The sequence below is a fragment of the Giraffa tippelskirchi genome, chromosome 1, assembly GCF_054371585.1.
Source record: "Giraffa tippelskirchi isolate mGirTip1 chromosome 1, T2T-mGirTip1v1.2.pri, whole genome shotgun sequence".
Classification (NCBI taxonomy): Eukaryota; Metazoa; Chordata; class Mammalia; order Artiodactyla; family Giraffidae; genus Giraffa; species Giraffa tippelskirchi.
The window spans coordinates 49316955-49334702 of NC_137275.1; the positions used below are offsets into that span (position 1 = coordinate 49316955).

The following is a 17748-nucleotide window of genomic DNA, read 5'->3' on the forward strand; positions in this document are numbered from 1 at the left end:
AGGAAAGATATATCCATCTGAATATATCCAACTACCACACAACTGCACTCATTTCACATGCTAGCAAAGTAGCGCTCAAAATCTTTCAAGCAAGACTTCAACAGTATGTAAAGCAAGAACTTCCAGATGTGTAAGCTGGATTTAGAAAAGGCAGAAGAACCAGAAATGAAATTGTCGATATCTGTTGGATCATAGAAAAAGCTAGAGAATTCCAGAAAAACATCTACTTCTGCTTCAAAGACTATGCTAAAGCCTTTGACTATGTAAATCACAACAAACTGTGGAAAATTCTTAAAGAGATGGGAATACTAGACCACCTTATCTTCCTCCTGAGAAACCTGTATGCAGGTCATGAAGCAACAGTTAAAACCAGACATGGAACAATGGACTGGTTCAAAATTGGGAAAGGAGTATGTCAAGGCTATATATTTTCACCCACTTATTTAACTTATATGCAGAGTACATCATAAGAAATGCCGGGCTGGATGAAGCATGAGCTGGAATCAAGACTGCACGGAGAACTATCAAAAATCTCAGATCTGCTGATGACACCACCCTTATGGCAGAAAGTGAAGAGGAATTAAAGAGCCCCTTGATGAAGATGATAAAGGAGAGTGAACAAGCTGGCTTAAAACTCAACATTCAAAAATGAAGATCATGGCATCTGGCCCCATCACTTCATGGCAAATAGATGGGGAAACAGTGACAGACTTTATTTTTTGGGGCTCCAAAATCACTGCAGATGGTGACTGCAGCCATGAAATTAAAAGACGCTTGCTCCTTGGAAGAAACCAGTGACAAATCATGACAGTGTATTAAAAAGCAGAGACAGTACTTTGCCAACAAAGTTTCATCTAGTCAAATCTATGGTTTTTCCATTAGTCATGTACATATGTGAGAGCTGTACAATTAAAAAAAGTCTGAGTGCTGAAGAATTGATGCCTTCGAACTGTGGTGCTGAAAAAAATCTCTTCAGAGTCCCTTGGACAGCAAGAAGATCAAACCAGTCTATCTTAAAGGAAATCAACCCTGAATATTCATTGGAAGGACTGATGCTGAAACTAAAGGTCCAATACTTTGGCCACCTGATGCAAAGAGCCAACTCACTGGAAATGACCATTTCCAATGGGAAAAATTGAAGGCAGGAGGAGAAGGGGACGACAGGATGAGATGGTTGGATGGTATCACCGAGTCAATGGACATGAGTTTGAGCAAACTCTGGGAGATGGTGAAGGACAGGGAGGCCTGGAGTGCCGCAGTCCATGGGGCTGCAAAGAATTGAAAACAACTGAGTGACTGAACAACAACAACTTGTAGCCACACGTAGCTTAGTGACTGAGCTGTCACCAAAGAACACCAGCAGAAATGACACTTCCCCCTTCCCAGCCTGACCTATAAAACCATGCACTGAACTCCTGTGTTCAGGTTCTCTCCTCACAAACTAGAATAAGGAAGTGCCTGAAACCAGATTCACTCAAGTTGGAGAAGACAATACATCAGGGAATCATCAAGAACAAAAGAGAAGGAAGCTAGTACTCTGAAAGACTGCCCAGAGCATAGCTATAGGCTAACCTAGAATGCTCACCACAGACTATATAGCACAAACAAAAAAGGCAACCAGTTTTCTAAGCCACTGAACTATTTTGTTAGTTCTATTAATAATAACACACAAGCCTTAACTAACACAATGAATTTTCAGATGCCTTAAATTTTGAAACGCTTACTTTAATAAAAATTGAAAAGATGATGGATGATATGCTCATAAATTTAAAAACAAACAGAATTTTTTGTTTAATAAAACTACAATGCCTAGACTTCTTTTACTAAGATGATTTATAATGTACATCACTTATGATATTTACTTCCCTGGATTCTAATCATTTTGTCTTCATATCTTTATATCATGGCATTGCTAAATACAATGTTAACATCCTCTATAATATTTCCTTAGACTTTTAATCTATACCATAATGTTGAGTCAAAACTGTAATAAAGAGCTCATGCTATTTTGCTATGGATAAGAAATTGTGTCAGATCAATTTTTTAGCACTGGATAAACTTTATGCTCAGAATCCATGACTAAACTGAAAAAGATTTTCTTTCTGTAATAACAATCACCTGAATTTTAATGACTATAAAAGAGGGCAAAACACTGTGAGAATAAATCAATTTATTCTTCACCAGAATAGTAGCTTCCAGTAAGCAGTATTTGGAAATTTTATATTATGAAAAATATGTTTGATACCTTCCTGTTGAAAATAGTTCTGTTAAAAGTATTCTAGGTTTGCAAGGTGAGAGCAAGTCTCCCAGCATGTCTCATGTTACATAATAGTTGCAGTTCCATCATTAAATCCACAAGTGTTTGAAGTATCTATTAAGTGCTTCCAAGGGAAAGAGTATCACAAAAATGTGTAAGACACATAAAGCTGGAGGATTCACATTTCCTGATTTCAAAACTTATGAAAAGTCTATCATAATCAAAAGAGTATGGTACTGGCATAAAGACAGACACATAGACCAGTGAAAAACAGAAATCCCAGAAATAAACCCTTGCCTCTACAGTCAAATGATTTTCAACCCGAGTAGCCAAGACTATTCAATGGGGAAAAGACAGTTGATCTCTTCAACACGTAGAAGAGGAACTAGATATTCACATGCAAGAGAATGAAGTAAAACCTTCACCTAACACCACATATCAGAACAAAACAAAACTCAAAATACTTACTTAAACATAAGACTTCAAACTACAGAATTCTTAGAAGTAAATCCAGGGCAAAAAATTCACCGCATTGGATTTGGCAGTGATTTCCTGGATTTGTCAGGCTTCCCTGGTGACTCAGAGGTTAAAGCCTCTGCCTGCAATGCCGGAGACCCGGGTTTGATCCCTGGGTCGGAAAGATGCCCTGGAGAAGGAAATGGCAACCCACTCCAGTATTCTTGCCTGGGAAATCCCATGGACGGAGGAGCCTGGTGGGCTACAGTCCACAGGGTCGCAAAGAGTTGGACATGGCTGAGCGACTTCACTTTCACTTTTACTTTCCTGGATATGACATCAAAGGCACAGGCAAACAAAGAGAAAAGAGACAAACTGAACTCAATGAAAATTTTTAAATTTTGTGTATCAAAAGACACTATCAGCAAAGTAGAGAGGCAACCCAGAAAATCAGAGAAGATATTTGTAAATCATATATCTGATAAGGGTCAAAATCCAGAATAGATAGAGAACTCCTAAAACTCCACAATAAAAAACAAACAACCCAATTCAAAAATAAGCAAAGGCCTCCAGTAGATATTTCTCCAAAGATACATAAATGACTAATAAGCGCATGAAAATATGTTCAACCTCATTAAACATTAGGTAAATACAAATCAAAATTACAATGAAATTTCACCCCATATATATCACAATGAAACATCACTTCATACCCATTAAGATGACTACTACATAAATTCAACAGTGTTCATGAGGATATAGAGAATCATTTTGTGCTGTTGATGGAAATGTAAAATGGTACAGCTGCTGTATAAAACAGTACGGCAGTTTCCCAAAAATTTAGAAGAATTACCATATGATCCAGCAATTCCACTTCCAGGTATCTAGCCACAAGAATTGAAAGCACAGTCTCAAAGAGATGGCTACGAACCAACATTCATAGCAACATTATTCACAATAGCTGAATCTTAGAAGCAACCCAAGCATCTGTTGATGGATGACTGGAGAGGCAGAACATGTTATATACATTTACATGTATGTACATAGGCTGATTTATGATTCAGCCTTAAAAAGGAAGTTAATTATGCTATAACATGGATGAACCCTGAGGACATTAAGTGAAGAAGTGAAGTTGTTCAGTCGTGTCTGACTCTTTGCGACCCCATGGATTGTACCCTACAAGGCTCCTCTGTCCATGGAATTTTCCAGGCAAGAGTACTGGAGTGGGTTGCCATTTCCTTCTCCAGGGGATCTTTCAGGCCCAGGGATTGAACCCAGGTCTCCTGCATTGCAGGCAGATGCTCTACCATCTGAGCCACCTGGGAAGCTCAAGGACATTAAGCCAAGCCAAATAAGCACATCACAAATACCGTATGATTCCACTGATAGGAAGTTCTTATAGTAGAGATGGAAAGTGTGTGCGTGTGTGTGTGCGAAGCCGCTTCAGTGATGTCTGACTCTTTGTACCCTATGGACTATAGCCTGCCAGGCTCCTCTGTCCATGGTATTCTTTTGGCAAGATTACTGGAGCGGGTTGCCATCACCTTCTCCAAGAGATCTTCCCCACCCAGGGATCGAACCCACATCTCTTACATCTCCTGCATTGGCAAGTGGATTCTTTACCACTAGAGCCACCTGGGAAACCCAGAGATGGAAAGTAGAATGATAGTTTCCCTTTGCTGGGGGGAGAGCTATGGGCAGTTACTGTGTAATTGATACACAGTTCTGACTTTCTCCACTGAGGTGTTACATGATGTTTGGTTTACAAACAGATTCTACTGGAGTACTTTTTTAATCATTGGAAATAAACTTGGGTCACTAAATTCATGAAAAATCAACTTCATGAAATATATCCCATCCCAACATTCCTGACACTATATCCTATAGCATATATGATCAGAAGCATTCCATCCTTCCTTCTAGCATTAAGAACATTAAGGTTATAAGAAGAGAAAATATTAACAAAAAATATATAAGAAACATGAAGTCAGCACATAGCATATGAAACTTGAAGATTACCTTACTGTCAAGGATGCCAACTTTTAAATTGTACCACTAAAATGGTACGAACCCTTCTGTTCTGACCAAAGTAGGCAATGTCCACATGCCTCTATTAGTAATGCCATGTTCCCAGATTTCAACTTTTTCTCAGGGTTCTAGTTATAGTACCACCTTCCAAGTTTTTTAAGATCCACAAGCATAACCCACCAGTGCCCTACTGCAATGCTCTTACCTACGTTCAACCCCTTCCCAACAGCCTCCTTGGCTACGGTAATCTGCAGTTACTCCAAGAGCACCAGTGGTTTTAGCATTTTGGAAAATTAGAGCCTGGTTCATTTCTTCTTAATTACTTCCTCTGTGACTTTATAATGTCCTAAATTTATAGTCATCATTTATGAAGTTCATACCACGTGTCAGGCATTGTTCTAGATGATGGAGAAACAAGCACAAATAGGGCACTGTTTAAAGGAACCAACAGTATGAAGTAAATAAGTCGAGACATATCATGCGAGGAGAATGGACAGGATACTATGGGGCATGAATCAAGGCATGGCTAATTGATTACACTAGCAGAGTCTAGAAAAGACTTCAATATGAGGGCACTGCTTGAGGTAAGCATTGAAAGAGAAGTTGATATAGTCAGAGAGGGGGACTAGAGGCCAGAGAAAAGAGAGGCAGGAATCAGGTATTGGAAACATTGAAGCAACGTGGATAAAAATATGGAGGCTTTAAACAACATGGTACATATTGGAAGAACCAAGGGTTTTGATTGAGTTCTGAAGAAGTCATAATGAATGACACATGACTTTAGAGGGAGAATAAAAGAGCCAGTTCATGAATGGTCTTATTTCATACTAAGGAGTAAAAATCATACTACATATAATTTGTGCAATTATGATGTGTCAGGTTCTGTTCTAGACTATACTTAAAAAGTCTCATTTTTATTCCATTTTAAGCATGAGGAAACTGAAACACAGAATAGTTTGGTAACTTGCCCCAGGTCACACAGCAATAAAGTAAAGGAGCCAGGGAGTTTGAGACTTCCCTGGTGGCTCAGCAGTAAATAATCCACTTGCAATGCTAGAGACCGTTTGCAATACAGGAGACGTAGGTTTGATCCCTGGGTCGGGAAGATCCCCTGGAGAAGGAAATGGCAATACACTCCAGTATTCTTGCCTGGGAAATCCCATGGACAGAGGAGACTGGTGGGCTACAGACCCTGAGGTCACAAGAGTTGGACACAACTTAGCAACTAAACCACCACCACCACCAGGGTGTCTGAGACAATAAATCAGGCTCTTAGCTATCAGGGTGACTGCTTTCAGCAGTGTGCACCTTATTACTTTTGATGGGCCACTAAAGAGTTTTAAGTAGAAGAATAAAATGAGTATTCTGGTAGTAGAAATGAGGCAGGATTAAAACTTAGAAGGCAACAAAGAAGGCAAAAATGAAACGCAAAGAAATCAGGAAAAGTTCTTTTTTTCTTTCGGCTGCACTGCATGGCTTCTAGGATCTCGGCGCTCTGACCAGGGATGGAACCTGTGCCCTTGGCAGTGAAAGCACCAAGTGTGAACCATTGGACCTCCAGGGAACTCCAAAATTCAAAGGAATTATGTTAAGGAGGTAAAAGCTATAATACTCAGAGAACCATTAAGTGCAGGAGCGTGAATCAGTTAGCTTTTGCTGCATAACTAACCACCCAAAATTTAGTGGCTTCAAATAACAAGACTTTATTTCAAGAGTAGGTTGATGGACTAGCAAGGACCAGGAAGGTTTGGAAGGACCTTGCTCATGTGCCTCAGCAAAGTGGTGAATGAGTTGTAACATAGCTCTGCTAATATTGGCTGGATTCTCCCACATGTCTGGGGCCTCAGTCAGGATGAATCCATTGATTCATGGTGCAAGGCCTTTTGTCATCCAGCAGGCTAGCCCAGGTCTGTTTTCCTGGTGGCAGAAAAGAGGTACAGGCAGGATAGGTGAGGGCAACAGAAGTTTGCAAGGCTGCTTGATGCCTAGGCTTGGAAATAGCACATCATCTATGAATCAAAGTAGGTAACAAAGCATTTCTCCAAAGATTTACAACGCCTGCTCAGATTCAAGGAGAAGAGAAGTAGATCCCTCCCTTAACGGAAAGAGCTGAAGTCACACTGTAAATGGTGTTCAGACAGAGAGTGTGGATAATTGTCATATTTTTAAAAATTGAATGAATTGGAGAGAGGAAAAGAAAACATCATTGACAACTCCCTGGTTTCCTGCCTAAGAAACAGAAGGAATGATGGTGCCTTATACAGAAACGGGGCCAATAGGGCCCTTCAGTGGTGTTCCACAGAAGGTGAATAAAAGTTGTCATGAGTGTTTTTTTCAGTGGTGTGAACCAGAAATCTACACAAATAACACAGTAATAACAACTGAAAGAATGTGACAGAATACTCAGCTTAAGACTGAATGGAAAGAAAGTTGTTACTGAAAAACTATACATTGTATGATATGACAGTGGAATCTACTGAACTTATTTATAACAAACACTGACAGAAGGTGTGAAAATAAGCTATGATTTCCTTTGAGGTCTAAAGACATGTAAAGTCCCGCTCACACCTGCCAAATCAGTCGTATTGTGGGAATTCATCACAATGAAACTACTGTCAAGGATATAACAAAAATAAGTTGTATAGTCGCTTGAGCTCTGTGTTTAAACCAAGTTAAAGGCCCTTCTAGGAATAGGAAAAGTTCATGTGTTCTGTTACAGAAAAGAGCAGAGTGGGTTGCAAGAAAGAAAGTCTTTGGAGTCAGTGGTTATGACTGAGAGCTTTCACTGTCACAAGCTAGAACACACTGTACTGCACAACAGAAAGTCAAAGTAGTTGCCACGTCTCACCAGTGTGCATTCTTTGCTTAGCTCAAAGGAAACTATCAACAGGTTTTATAAATAAGGCTCACTTTTGTAACCCAACCTGCTTCTAATTCCTGACTATAATGTTTAGTGTAAGTTTCCCATGAACAAGTAAAATAAACTCAGTTTCTTCACTCTGCTATTGAAGGCTTTCCTCCAGCCTTCCTCATTTCATGTCTTGACTCAAATCTCTCAATTTCTCTTAAATTCAGCCAGTGCTACTCTCTTGGTGAACTATGTGCTCTCTACAGTCATACCCTGTCCTCCTTGGTTTCTTTGCCCTCACTCAGCTCTTTATTCTGCCTGTGCTGCCTCTTTATTATTTTTGTTGTTGCTGCTCAGTGGCTCAGTCACGTCTCTTTGTGACCTCATGGACTGCAGCACGCCAGGCTTCCCTGTCCTTCACTGCTCCCTGAGTTTCCTCAAACTAATGTCCATTGAGTCAGTGATGCCATCCAACCATCTCATCTACTGTCACCCCCTTGTCCTCCTGCCCTCGATCTTTCCCAGCATCAGGGTCTTTTTCCAATGAATCAGTTCTTTGCATCAGGCTTGGAGCATCAGTTTCAGCATCAGTCCCTCCAATGAATATTCAGGGTTGATTTCCTTTAGGGTTGACTGGATTGATCTCCTTGCTGTCAAAGGGACTCTCGAGAGTCTTCTCCAGCACCAAAGTTTGAAGGCATCAATTCTTCGGCACTCAGTCTTTTTCATGGTCCAATTCTCACACCCATACATGACTACTGGAAAAATCATAGCTTTGACTATATGGACCTCTGTTGGTAAAGTGATGTATTTGCTTTTTTGTAAGCTAAGTTTGTCGTAGTTTTTCTTCCAAGGAGCAAGCGTTCTTATTATCTTGGCTCTTCCAAAACTTAACTTGAACTTTAAGTCATGACCCCAGCACCACAGATTCCAGCAGCTTATTATGATTTTTCTATTTCCGGAAATTCTATTCCACATTGTACCTCAATCTCTGTCTACCCTGGACACTCTGTCTTCTATTAAAATTTTTGTTTGTTGCCAAGGACAGGGGTGGGAGGTGGGGGTGGGGAATGTGACAGTGGTCAAAGGATACAAAATTCCACCTGAATAAATTCTGAGGATGTAATGTACGGCATGGTGACTATAGTTAACAATACTGTATTGTGTATTTGAAAATTACTGACAGTAGGTTTTAAAAGTTCTCACCACACATACAAATTTTAACTACATGTGGTGATAGATGTGTTAACTAACCTTATTGTGGCATCATTTTGCAATATATACATGTAGCTAATCATTACACTGTATGCCTTAAACTTATACAATGCTATATGTCAACTATATCTCAATAAAGCTGGGAAAAACATTTTTAATAAAAAATAAATACAAAATAAAAGTTGTTATTTGTTTCATCCTCAACTTCCTAGTACCTTCCCTGAAGACACGTGAATTTACACTTTTTGAAGATGGATTTGCTAAGAGCAGCAAGTGAGGAGTGAGGTTAGAGCTCTCTCTCTGCCAACGAACAGTTCAGTTTTCATCTGCTTCATATAATGGTCTACAGATTTGTTATCTGAAGATATGTTATTTGAAGATAAAGTTGTATAAATTTTTTAAATGTGTGAAAACTACTGTTTACTCGTTTTTGCATCTCTCGCTGTTTCAAATGCAGCCCTGGTGGTGGGTAGATATCTGTACAAACTAAACTTAGTATAATGAGTAAAAAAATCATTCTCTACCTGCCAGAAGGTAACAATAAAGAGATATCGAGTACAAGAAAGTTCATATCCAATCAATTGTCATATATTATTGATAAGTGCAAAATCATTCACTAGAAAACAAAATGGCAAACCAGCAGGAAAATAAGTACTGTTAGAGAAGGTAATTTCCAGTGATGGGTTCAATCTGGAACAAAGCATGATCAGAACTTTCTAAAATGATCAGAACTTCCTAAAATGATCAGAACTTCTTAAATAGCAAACTGAGATGTGAGCAAGTATTAAATCTGTAGTGTGTATTCACTCTGTAACTCTTTATCCAAAGAAACAACCATAGCTATATGGTACAATCTCATACAATTTTGGGGCCTCTGTCTCCAGTTAATCCATTCCATGGATAGAGGAACCTGGTGGACTATAGAAGAGTAGAGTCAGACATGACTAAGCAACTTTCACTTCCACAGACGTCCATATCCTAATTCCCAGGACCTGTAAATATGTTACATTACTTGGCATGAGGGGGTTACAGTTACAGATGGAATTAAGGTTGCTAAGTAACTGATGTTAAAGTAAGGAAATTATCCTGGATTATCCAGCTGGGCTCAATGTAATTAATCCTTATGGCCTCTTAAATGTGGAAGAGGGGAGCAGAACCATCAGAACAAGAGAGATGTCATATGGAGAAAGGCCTTGCTGGCTTTGCAGATTAAAGGGGCCATGAGCCAAGGAATCCAGGAAACCTGTAGAAGTTGGTAAAGGCAAGAAAATGAACTCTCTTTCCTCCAGAAAGGAAGGCAGCTCTACTAACACATTAATTTTAACCCAATGAAACACACTTCAGACTTCTGACTCCCACAACTGTAAGATAATAAATTTGTGCTCCTTTAACCTATCATTTGTAGTAACTTGTACAGCAGCAATAGGAAATAAATACACCAACAAAAATTGTTCCAACTTTCCCCAGATGCCCAGAACCACTCCCTCTTTATCAAATATCTTTCCTATTTCAGTCATCTATCAGTACTCCCAAACTATTTTGATTTGTAAGATGATAATTTTAAATTGATGAGATAGTGATGTTTTCTATAAATTGCTTTGTCAAAATAATTACTAAGTAAGATATTACCAAAGACTTACTGAATATTAAACCATGACTCTAGAGCTATTTTAATTAATGTCATTCAGACACTAATTTAGAAGCAAAATGTATTTTTAAATCCTCAAATAGGACATAATAATGAGCTATTTTATTTTTGAGAAGACAAACATTGTGTTGTGAATTGATCTCTTCTTTAAAAACAAACAGCTTAAAAAAAAAACCAGCTTAACAAGATTAGGCATTGTTTGCTTGATCGACCAATAATATGTATGTAAGTGAAGCACAAGAGAATGAGAAGAGTAAAGGTGATATCCCCCTTCTAGCACAATTTCATCAAAATGGTAAAAATGTGCTTAAATGCTTGCGAAGGTCCACAACAATTGGGAGTTGAAGAACTCACATATTGTTCATGTGTACATGGATTTCTTCTGTTTCTAAAACGCTTTCATTTCAGTACGATTTAGAAAATGTGAGACTCATTTTTATCTAAACAACAAAAAAATGATTAGCAGATAAGATCTGGCAATGCTGTGACTCCCACTAAACCTCCGTTTTTTCCTAATGATTTTACCAGCCTACTCCCCACTCTATGTTAGTTCTGAGGTTCAGCAAATTGTAACCTACCAGCTTACTTTTTTCACCTGTGTGTGCATCAGTGTGCTCAGTCATGTCCTACTCTTTGTGAATGGAATGCAAGAGACACAGGAGATGCAGGTTCTCCTACAATCCATGGGGTCACAAAGAGTTGGACACAACTGAGTATGCACCCAAGCAGACTGCAGCCCACCAGGCTCCTCTGTCCATGGAACTTTCTCCAGGCAAGAATACTGCAGTGGGGTGCCATTTCCTACTCCCAGGAATCTTCCTAACCCAGGGATTGAACCTGTGTCTCCTGCATTAGCAGGTGGATTCTTTGGTACCGGGTGGTACCATTGTACCACCTGGAAGCTCTTTATTCCCTTAGTTCCTACTATAAGTCAAATCCCAAGGTAGGCAGACAAACAAGAATTAGACAATAACTTCAACAATTAATGTAGAATGTAAGATACAGAATGCTATGAAGTTTCATGGCTAATACAAACTGGAATGAGGATGGCAAAGTACCTCCATCCCTAGGGAATCAGAGTGCCTACTGAGTGCCAGGCACTATGCATGCTAAGTGTTTTATATAATGTTCACAATAACTCGACAAGGGAATACTATTGTTTTTCCCTTTTTACTGATAAGAAAGATAAAGCTTAATAAAGCTTAGGCTAACTTTTCCAAAGCCTGAGGAAAATAAAGGATAAAGCCAAAGCTCATTCATTGAACAAATAATTATTTGAGCACCTACTGTGTGTGAGGCATGTTTCAGATACTGAGACTACAGTAGCGAAGACAACAGATAAAAATATCTACCTTCAAAAAAAATTAAATTCTAGAGAGAGCAACAGAAAATATACAAAATTAAAATTAAATGTATTTTATATATACATACAGTTTGGTAGGTAGTGATAAATGAAATGTATAAGTGAAATAGGAGTGAAGACTGAAGTAATATGCTCAGGGAGGCCCTCATGTTCAATTTAGTGCATTTGACATGCTTGTTAGGCATCCAGGTGTATTTGTCAAGTGGGCAGGGAATATATGAGAGAAGGCAACGTTTGAGTCATTGCTTAGAGGTAGTGAGGGAGCTGGACAAGCAGATATCTAAGGGGATGCACTTAAAGGAGAATCAATGGTGAGTATAAAGGTCCTGAGATGGGAGCTGATGTGTCTGAAGCTGAGTGAGAAAAGGGAAGAGCAACAGAAGATGAGATCTGGGTATACTGTTGGAGGGGGCAGATAATACAGGACCTTGTAGTTCACAGTCAGGCCTTCAGCATTTGCTCCAGATAAGAAGTCAGAATTTTGATCCTAGAAGGACATGTTTTTTAACAGGATCCCTTCCGCTGCTATACTGAGAACTATCTGAAAAAAGGAAGCAGGGAGACTGGTTAGAAAATATCTTCATATGAGTGTGATAATAGTATAAAAGTGATAAGTTGTCAGATTCTCAACATATTTGAAAGCAGAGTCAACAGGGTTGCAGACAGATTGAACACAGGGTGTAAGAGAAAGACAGGAGTCAAAAATGAGAGCAAGATTTGAAGCTGGAGCAACCAGAAAGATAAATTGCCATTAATCTTTGGGAGGAAGCGGTTTGGTGGTAAATACCAGGACTTGGATATCATACATTTGATATTCTTATAAGACATTTGAGTCAATTAGAAATTATTAAGTAGGAAGTTGAATTTATCAGACTAGAGTTTAGGGAAGACTCTGGGACTAAAGAAATAACTCTGGAAACCATTTAATTTAATATAAATGTACATATAAACTTAGTTCCAGATCTGTTTAATTCTCAAACCTGGTTCCAATTCTCCACTGCATTTCTACACTGTCTCAGGTTATCTTTTCAAGGATGTTTACACAACAAACATCCCTGGAGGCTAGAGAGTATCTCTAGGTTGAAGGACAAATTTGTTTCCTGATCAAGATACTTAAGGTAATGTCTCCCTTGGGAGCAAAGAATAGTCAGATTGGCTTGCAGTTTGCAATCCTCTAATAAAAGTGGTTTCCAGTGGTTTCCTAAGCTCAGCTATGACCTAAACCCATTATGTGTGCAATGTCCACCAGGATCCAATTCGCATCACCTCCCTGAGAAGAGGGGAGAGCAAGGGGAAGCTCATGCTACCTGATGTCCCATGAGTAATAAATTGTCTAGATCCATTGAAACTCATTATTTCTTTACCAACCACATTTATGGAAATGTGACGAGCTGATCTAGCAGCTGAAATAGTAGCTGATGCTTAGGAACTGTCTGACCCCTGAACTACTAGTTAAGAGGAACCACTGGACATTTTGTAACAAGGGAAGAGGTGTGATACAATCTAAAGTTTGGAATTAAAATTCTTCTGATATCTGAGGGAAAGCTGGACTGGAGAAAAAGAAAGAAGAATAGAAGAAGAGAAACCAGCCAGGCTGCTGTGGCAGCAATCCATGCAAGAAATGAAAAGACCCAACAGAGGTGTTAAACAAGGGGACTGAAAGATGGAGGAAGATTTAAGAGATGTTTAGGAGTTAAAATCAATTGGCTTTCAAGGTGGATCTTTATAACATTAAGTCATAAAATTTCAACTGTAAGTAGGAGAGTAATTGGGGGTCACTTTCTTATACAAGAGGAACAAAGTTAGGCACAGATGCCACATGCCTGTTAGAACTCTATGTTGACTTCTCCATGTAATATTTCTATTTTTCATGGCCTCAAGCTGCAGACGTGTGCATCAGATTCTCAAACAGCAATGCCCATAACAGGAAAGAAGGGGAGAAATCCATTGTACAGGCATCTCTTTGAATGCCTTTTACTTTCCTGCCTGCACACCTTTGCGCAAATTATTTTCTGAGATTATAGGGTCCTTTTCTGTATGCTTCCTGGAAAAATCCAGATTTCCCTGACCTATTTTTGACCCAACTTCAATCTGTTCTTTACAGGCATACAGGGTGACTGTTGTTTTACATACAAATCCAATCAGGGTATACACTGCTAAAACATTCTTTAGAATATAGAAATTTCATAGGCCATAAATTCAAATGTGCCATTTCTTATTTTTTCTGTGATATATCTATACAATATACAGTTTCAATGTATTAAATAACTTTTAATGAAAACGTCCCTCAGTTCCATTCTCATGAGAGCAGGCAACTTAAAAGTTATTTTCAGGTTTATTTAGTTGTTTTAGCGTTTCCTTGTTTAGTCATTTTAAGTGTAAATTCTGACACTTCGGAATATCCATCTTCCCCACCTTTGACTCAGGATGACATCTAAGGTGGGGAGACTACTGGTGTCTACGTCCATAGAGGCATCTGTTCTGGGGCTATTTCTCTTCTCTGACACCAACCGCAATGGATAGGCATCTTTTCCCATGTGTTTTTGTCTAAAGTATATATCCCAATTGGTGTCTGCGAAAACAGCTTTTGTCCATTGCCCTCCATTGGTATATGTTGAAACCCTATTTCAAGTCCATGTCAGCTACTCACGATCACAAGGTATGACTGCTGTCTGATGCTTCTTTCTGTAACCTGGAGTAGACCAGGGCTGTCATCAGGCATTTTTTCCTGTCATCCACATAGTCACCTTTATAGTCTGCTCCTACGCCACTGTAAGTCTGTCACTTTTGCTGGGTGACAACCTGTGAGAACTTTCCTATCAAACTTTTCATCCAAAACCTTGGTTCAGGGTACCTTTCTATTAATCCTGTCATTGTTTGGGGCTTTATTTGGAGGACAAGACACAGGTCCTTTCTATGACCAAGTCATCCCGAAACACAAAGGAATATCTCCATTAAAGTCCCATGGCTACTCAGTACTCTCAGACTACTTTCCCTTATTAGGATTTGCTGGGTGATGTCTGTATCCCCACAAGGCTCTTAGTTCACAAAAAGCAAGGAATGTATGTCTGTCCTTCTCATCCTGGTATCTGCCACAAAACCACACAATCAGTAAATATTTATTGAATGGACAAATATTCCTGTATTTGCCAAAAACAATTTCTCTGTTTAGTTTTACATATTTTGCTTTTAATGGCAGTAACATCGTTTCAATTTTATATAATGAAATGGCATATGCCTTGCAAGAGTTGAGAAACACCTACTTGAAAAGGAAGACAGGACATGATATTGTGCAATCAAAGCAGAAGTAACCATTGTCAAGCACTAACAGCAGAGACAGAACTTTTTTCTAGTGTTAGAAAAGCATGAAGAAGTAAAACCACTGAGAAAGAATACATTTCACAATTACCTGTTTATGCTCCAATAATATTTTCTGCAAGGCTCTTTTTATTATTTGAAGATCTTTTTTTTTTTTTTTTTTACTACAGTGGCTACACAATTGATTTTTGTTAGATGATAAATTATAATACTGGGGAGGTGTTAACAACAGCTTTTGTAAGCTAACTCAAGACTATAGTGCTAAAAATCCTTGTCCCTTAGTATGTGTTTGTGAGGAACTTTGCTATTTGAAGTCATATCTGAGAACAGAACAATCTGCTCTTTGATCTGGTGGCTCAGTAGGTAAAGAATCCACCTGCAATGGAGGAGACCCAGGTTCAATCACTGAGAGAAGATCCCCTGAAGCAGGAAATGGCAACCTGATCCAGCATTCTTGCCTGGAAAAATCCCTTGGACAGAGGAGCCTGGCAGGCAACAGTCCATGGAATCACAGAGAGCCGGACAGGACTTAGAGACTAAACCACCACCACCACTCTTGCCTTAAAAATGTGAGCCGGGGGGATTCATTTGACCCAGAGGAGCAGGTTGGATTCACAACTCAGGTGCAGAAGTTCAGATAAGGAATCTGGGAACATAGCATTACACATTTGTCTTAACTTTTCAGCGTCCAAGGAAACTTGAGTCTGCCTGTCACTCCATGCTGATAACGGTAATCAGATTTTCGTGTCTAACATAACCGTAAGCACTGTTTCTAACGGGTCCTAGTGAAGCCACAAGACCTTTCCTTTGAGTGTTGATTGCTTTCTTAACAATAACTTCCCCAGCCCCGCTTCCTTCCATTCCCCTCATGAACAAAGATCTACGATACTGAGCTCAAATCAGACTCTGCTTCCTCCACCCCTCTACTAGAAACTTAGCACAAGTTTGTACTTCATCACAGTCTCCTTTTGAAGTTTAGGCGTACTGAGCCGCTCCAAGGTTTGCCTTTCTGCAGCATATCTATTTTAACTTTGATGAGCTTATTGATAACAAGCGCTTAGATGTCACAGTGCTTGTAAAGTACACACTCAGTAGCCTGGGGTAAGAGAGACAGGAATTCATACTGCTATTTATTATAAGTGCTTATGCATGAGCACTGCAGTCCTATGTACTAAATCTCATAAAACCAAAGAACCTATTGCCATTCAGCCCTTGAGAGATGAAAAAAACGAGCACAGTCTAAGCGATGCCGCAGGAACTGGAGACTCACGAAAGCAAAGGCTTCCTGTCTGGCGCAACTCACAAGGACCTCTCTTCGGCTCATCCCTAGCAAGCCTGAGGCGCGCGCATGCGCAGGATTCGCGGGACGCGCCGCGGTCTCTCGTGCGCTTGGGTTTACATCCGGGTCCTCAGGCTCCGCGCTCCGCGCGCCGGCTGGGGTCGCTCCGGGTTGCTGGGTGTTGGTTGTTCTAGGTGTTCCAGCGTCGGAAGAGCCAGTGGGTCAACAGGTGAGCCCACGAGGAACGACCAAGGGGAGTCCGGCGGGGACCTGCCTGGTCGTTGCCTCCACCGGTGGGCTGTATGCGGAGACGGGGACGCTGGGCGGATGGGGTTCCCGGGAGCCTCGAGGCGAGGGCCGTAGTGTTCCCCAGCCTTGTCTCCCTCTAACTTAGCAGCTTGTCCTCTTCGGAACTGCGCCTCCCAGAGGGGGCCTCCCTGGGGGGTTTCTCCCGACACTTGTTACAATTGCCCGATAGTCATCCTCATTTGCACTCATTATGGTTTGCGGAGGGCTGGGCCCGGCAGGCAGGCAGGAGAGGTTGGGTTTGCAGCCTTCGCCTTCTGGGGCAGGGACCACAGCCTTCGCTGCTGCTTCTTGCTCCTCGTCGGGACCAGACCCCCCCTTCCCAGAGGGCCTCCTTCCTGGCCGGGCTTCAGAGGTTATTTGAGGTCAGGTGTAGTGTGTTGTAGGGGAAAAGCGCATAGCAGGGATTCTGGGAGCTTAGATTCCAGATTCTAGTATAGATTTCTAAAATAGCTGTGTAACCCAAGTTGTCCAGAAGTTCCCACCCAGCATTAAAGATCTGAGGTTTGTGTTTGGCAGCTCTTTGTCGAAGGGATGTACACCCAAAGTGAATCAGCACCTGAGAAAGATGAGGACAGGGGTGGTGCTGTGTCATTTTTTGAGTGCTCTGGGGTCAAGATGCTAGAGAATGGTCGAGGACCTCATCCATTTGGATCTCTGAGGATTGGCGAAAACTGGGAAAAGACACATTTTAAAATCTGAACATGTGTGGCAAAAACACTCAACTTTTCTCAGGTGATTCATTTGGGACTTCTGGAAGTGAATTCTGGGCACACGGAAGAGTTTAAGAAAACAATGTACTTGGTCTGAAGGGCTCGCTTGAACCTCTGTACAATGAAGTCATCGTGTATGATGTTCTTTTCCAAATTTATCCTGATTGTGAGAATCACCTGTGATACTTGTGTAAGTGCAGATTGCCTGGATCCCGTTCCAGATCTTTTGCAACACTATGTCCAGGGAAAGGTCCTGGGAATCTTTCTAACAGGAATCCTAAGTGATTCTTCCTTACAAGACACTTTTGCAGAGCATG

The 17748-nt window shown here is 40.4% G+C and overlaps 1 protein-coding gene across 11 annotated transcripts in view; it reads left to right on the plus strand.

The window, feature by feature from the left end:
• The window catches only part of GNPDA2 (glucosamine-6-phosphate deaminase 2), a 137950-nt gene that overhangs the window by 92132 nt on the left and 28070 nt on the right, over positions 1 to 17748 (plus strand). For 4 of the 11 annotated variants that reach the window (XM_081521347.1, XM_081520965.1, XM_081521126.1 and 1 more), the window contains exon 1: positions 16537 to 16641. The exons of 1 other annotated variant lie outside the window; for it this stretch is intronic. Coding sequence is in view for 2 of the 10 variants with exons in the window: in XM_081521205.1 (XP_081377331.1) it covers positions 17423 to 17453 (31 nt within the window). In the remaining 8 variants the exon portion in view is untranslated. 6 more of the 11 variants (XM_081521205.1, XM_081521282.1, XM_081521675.1 and 3 more) reach the window with 6 other exon arrangements.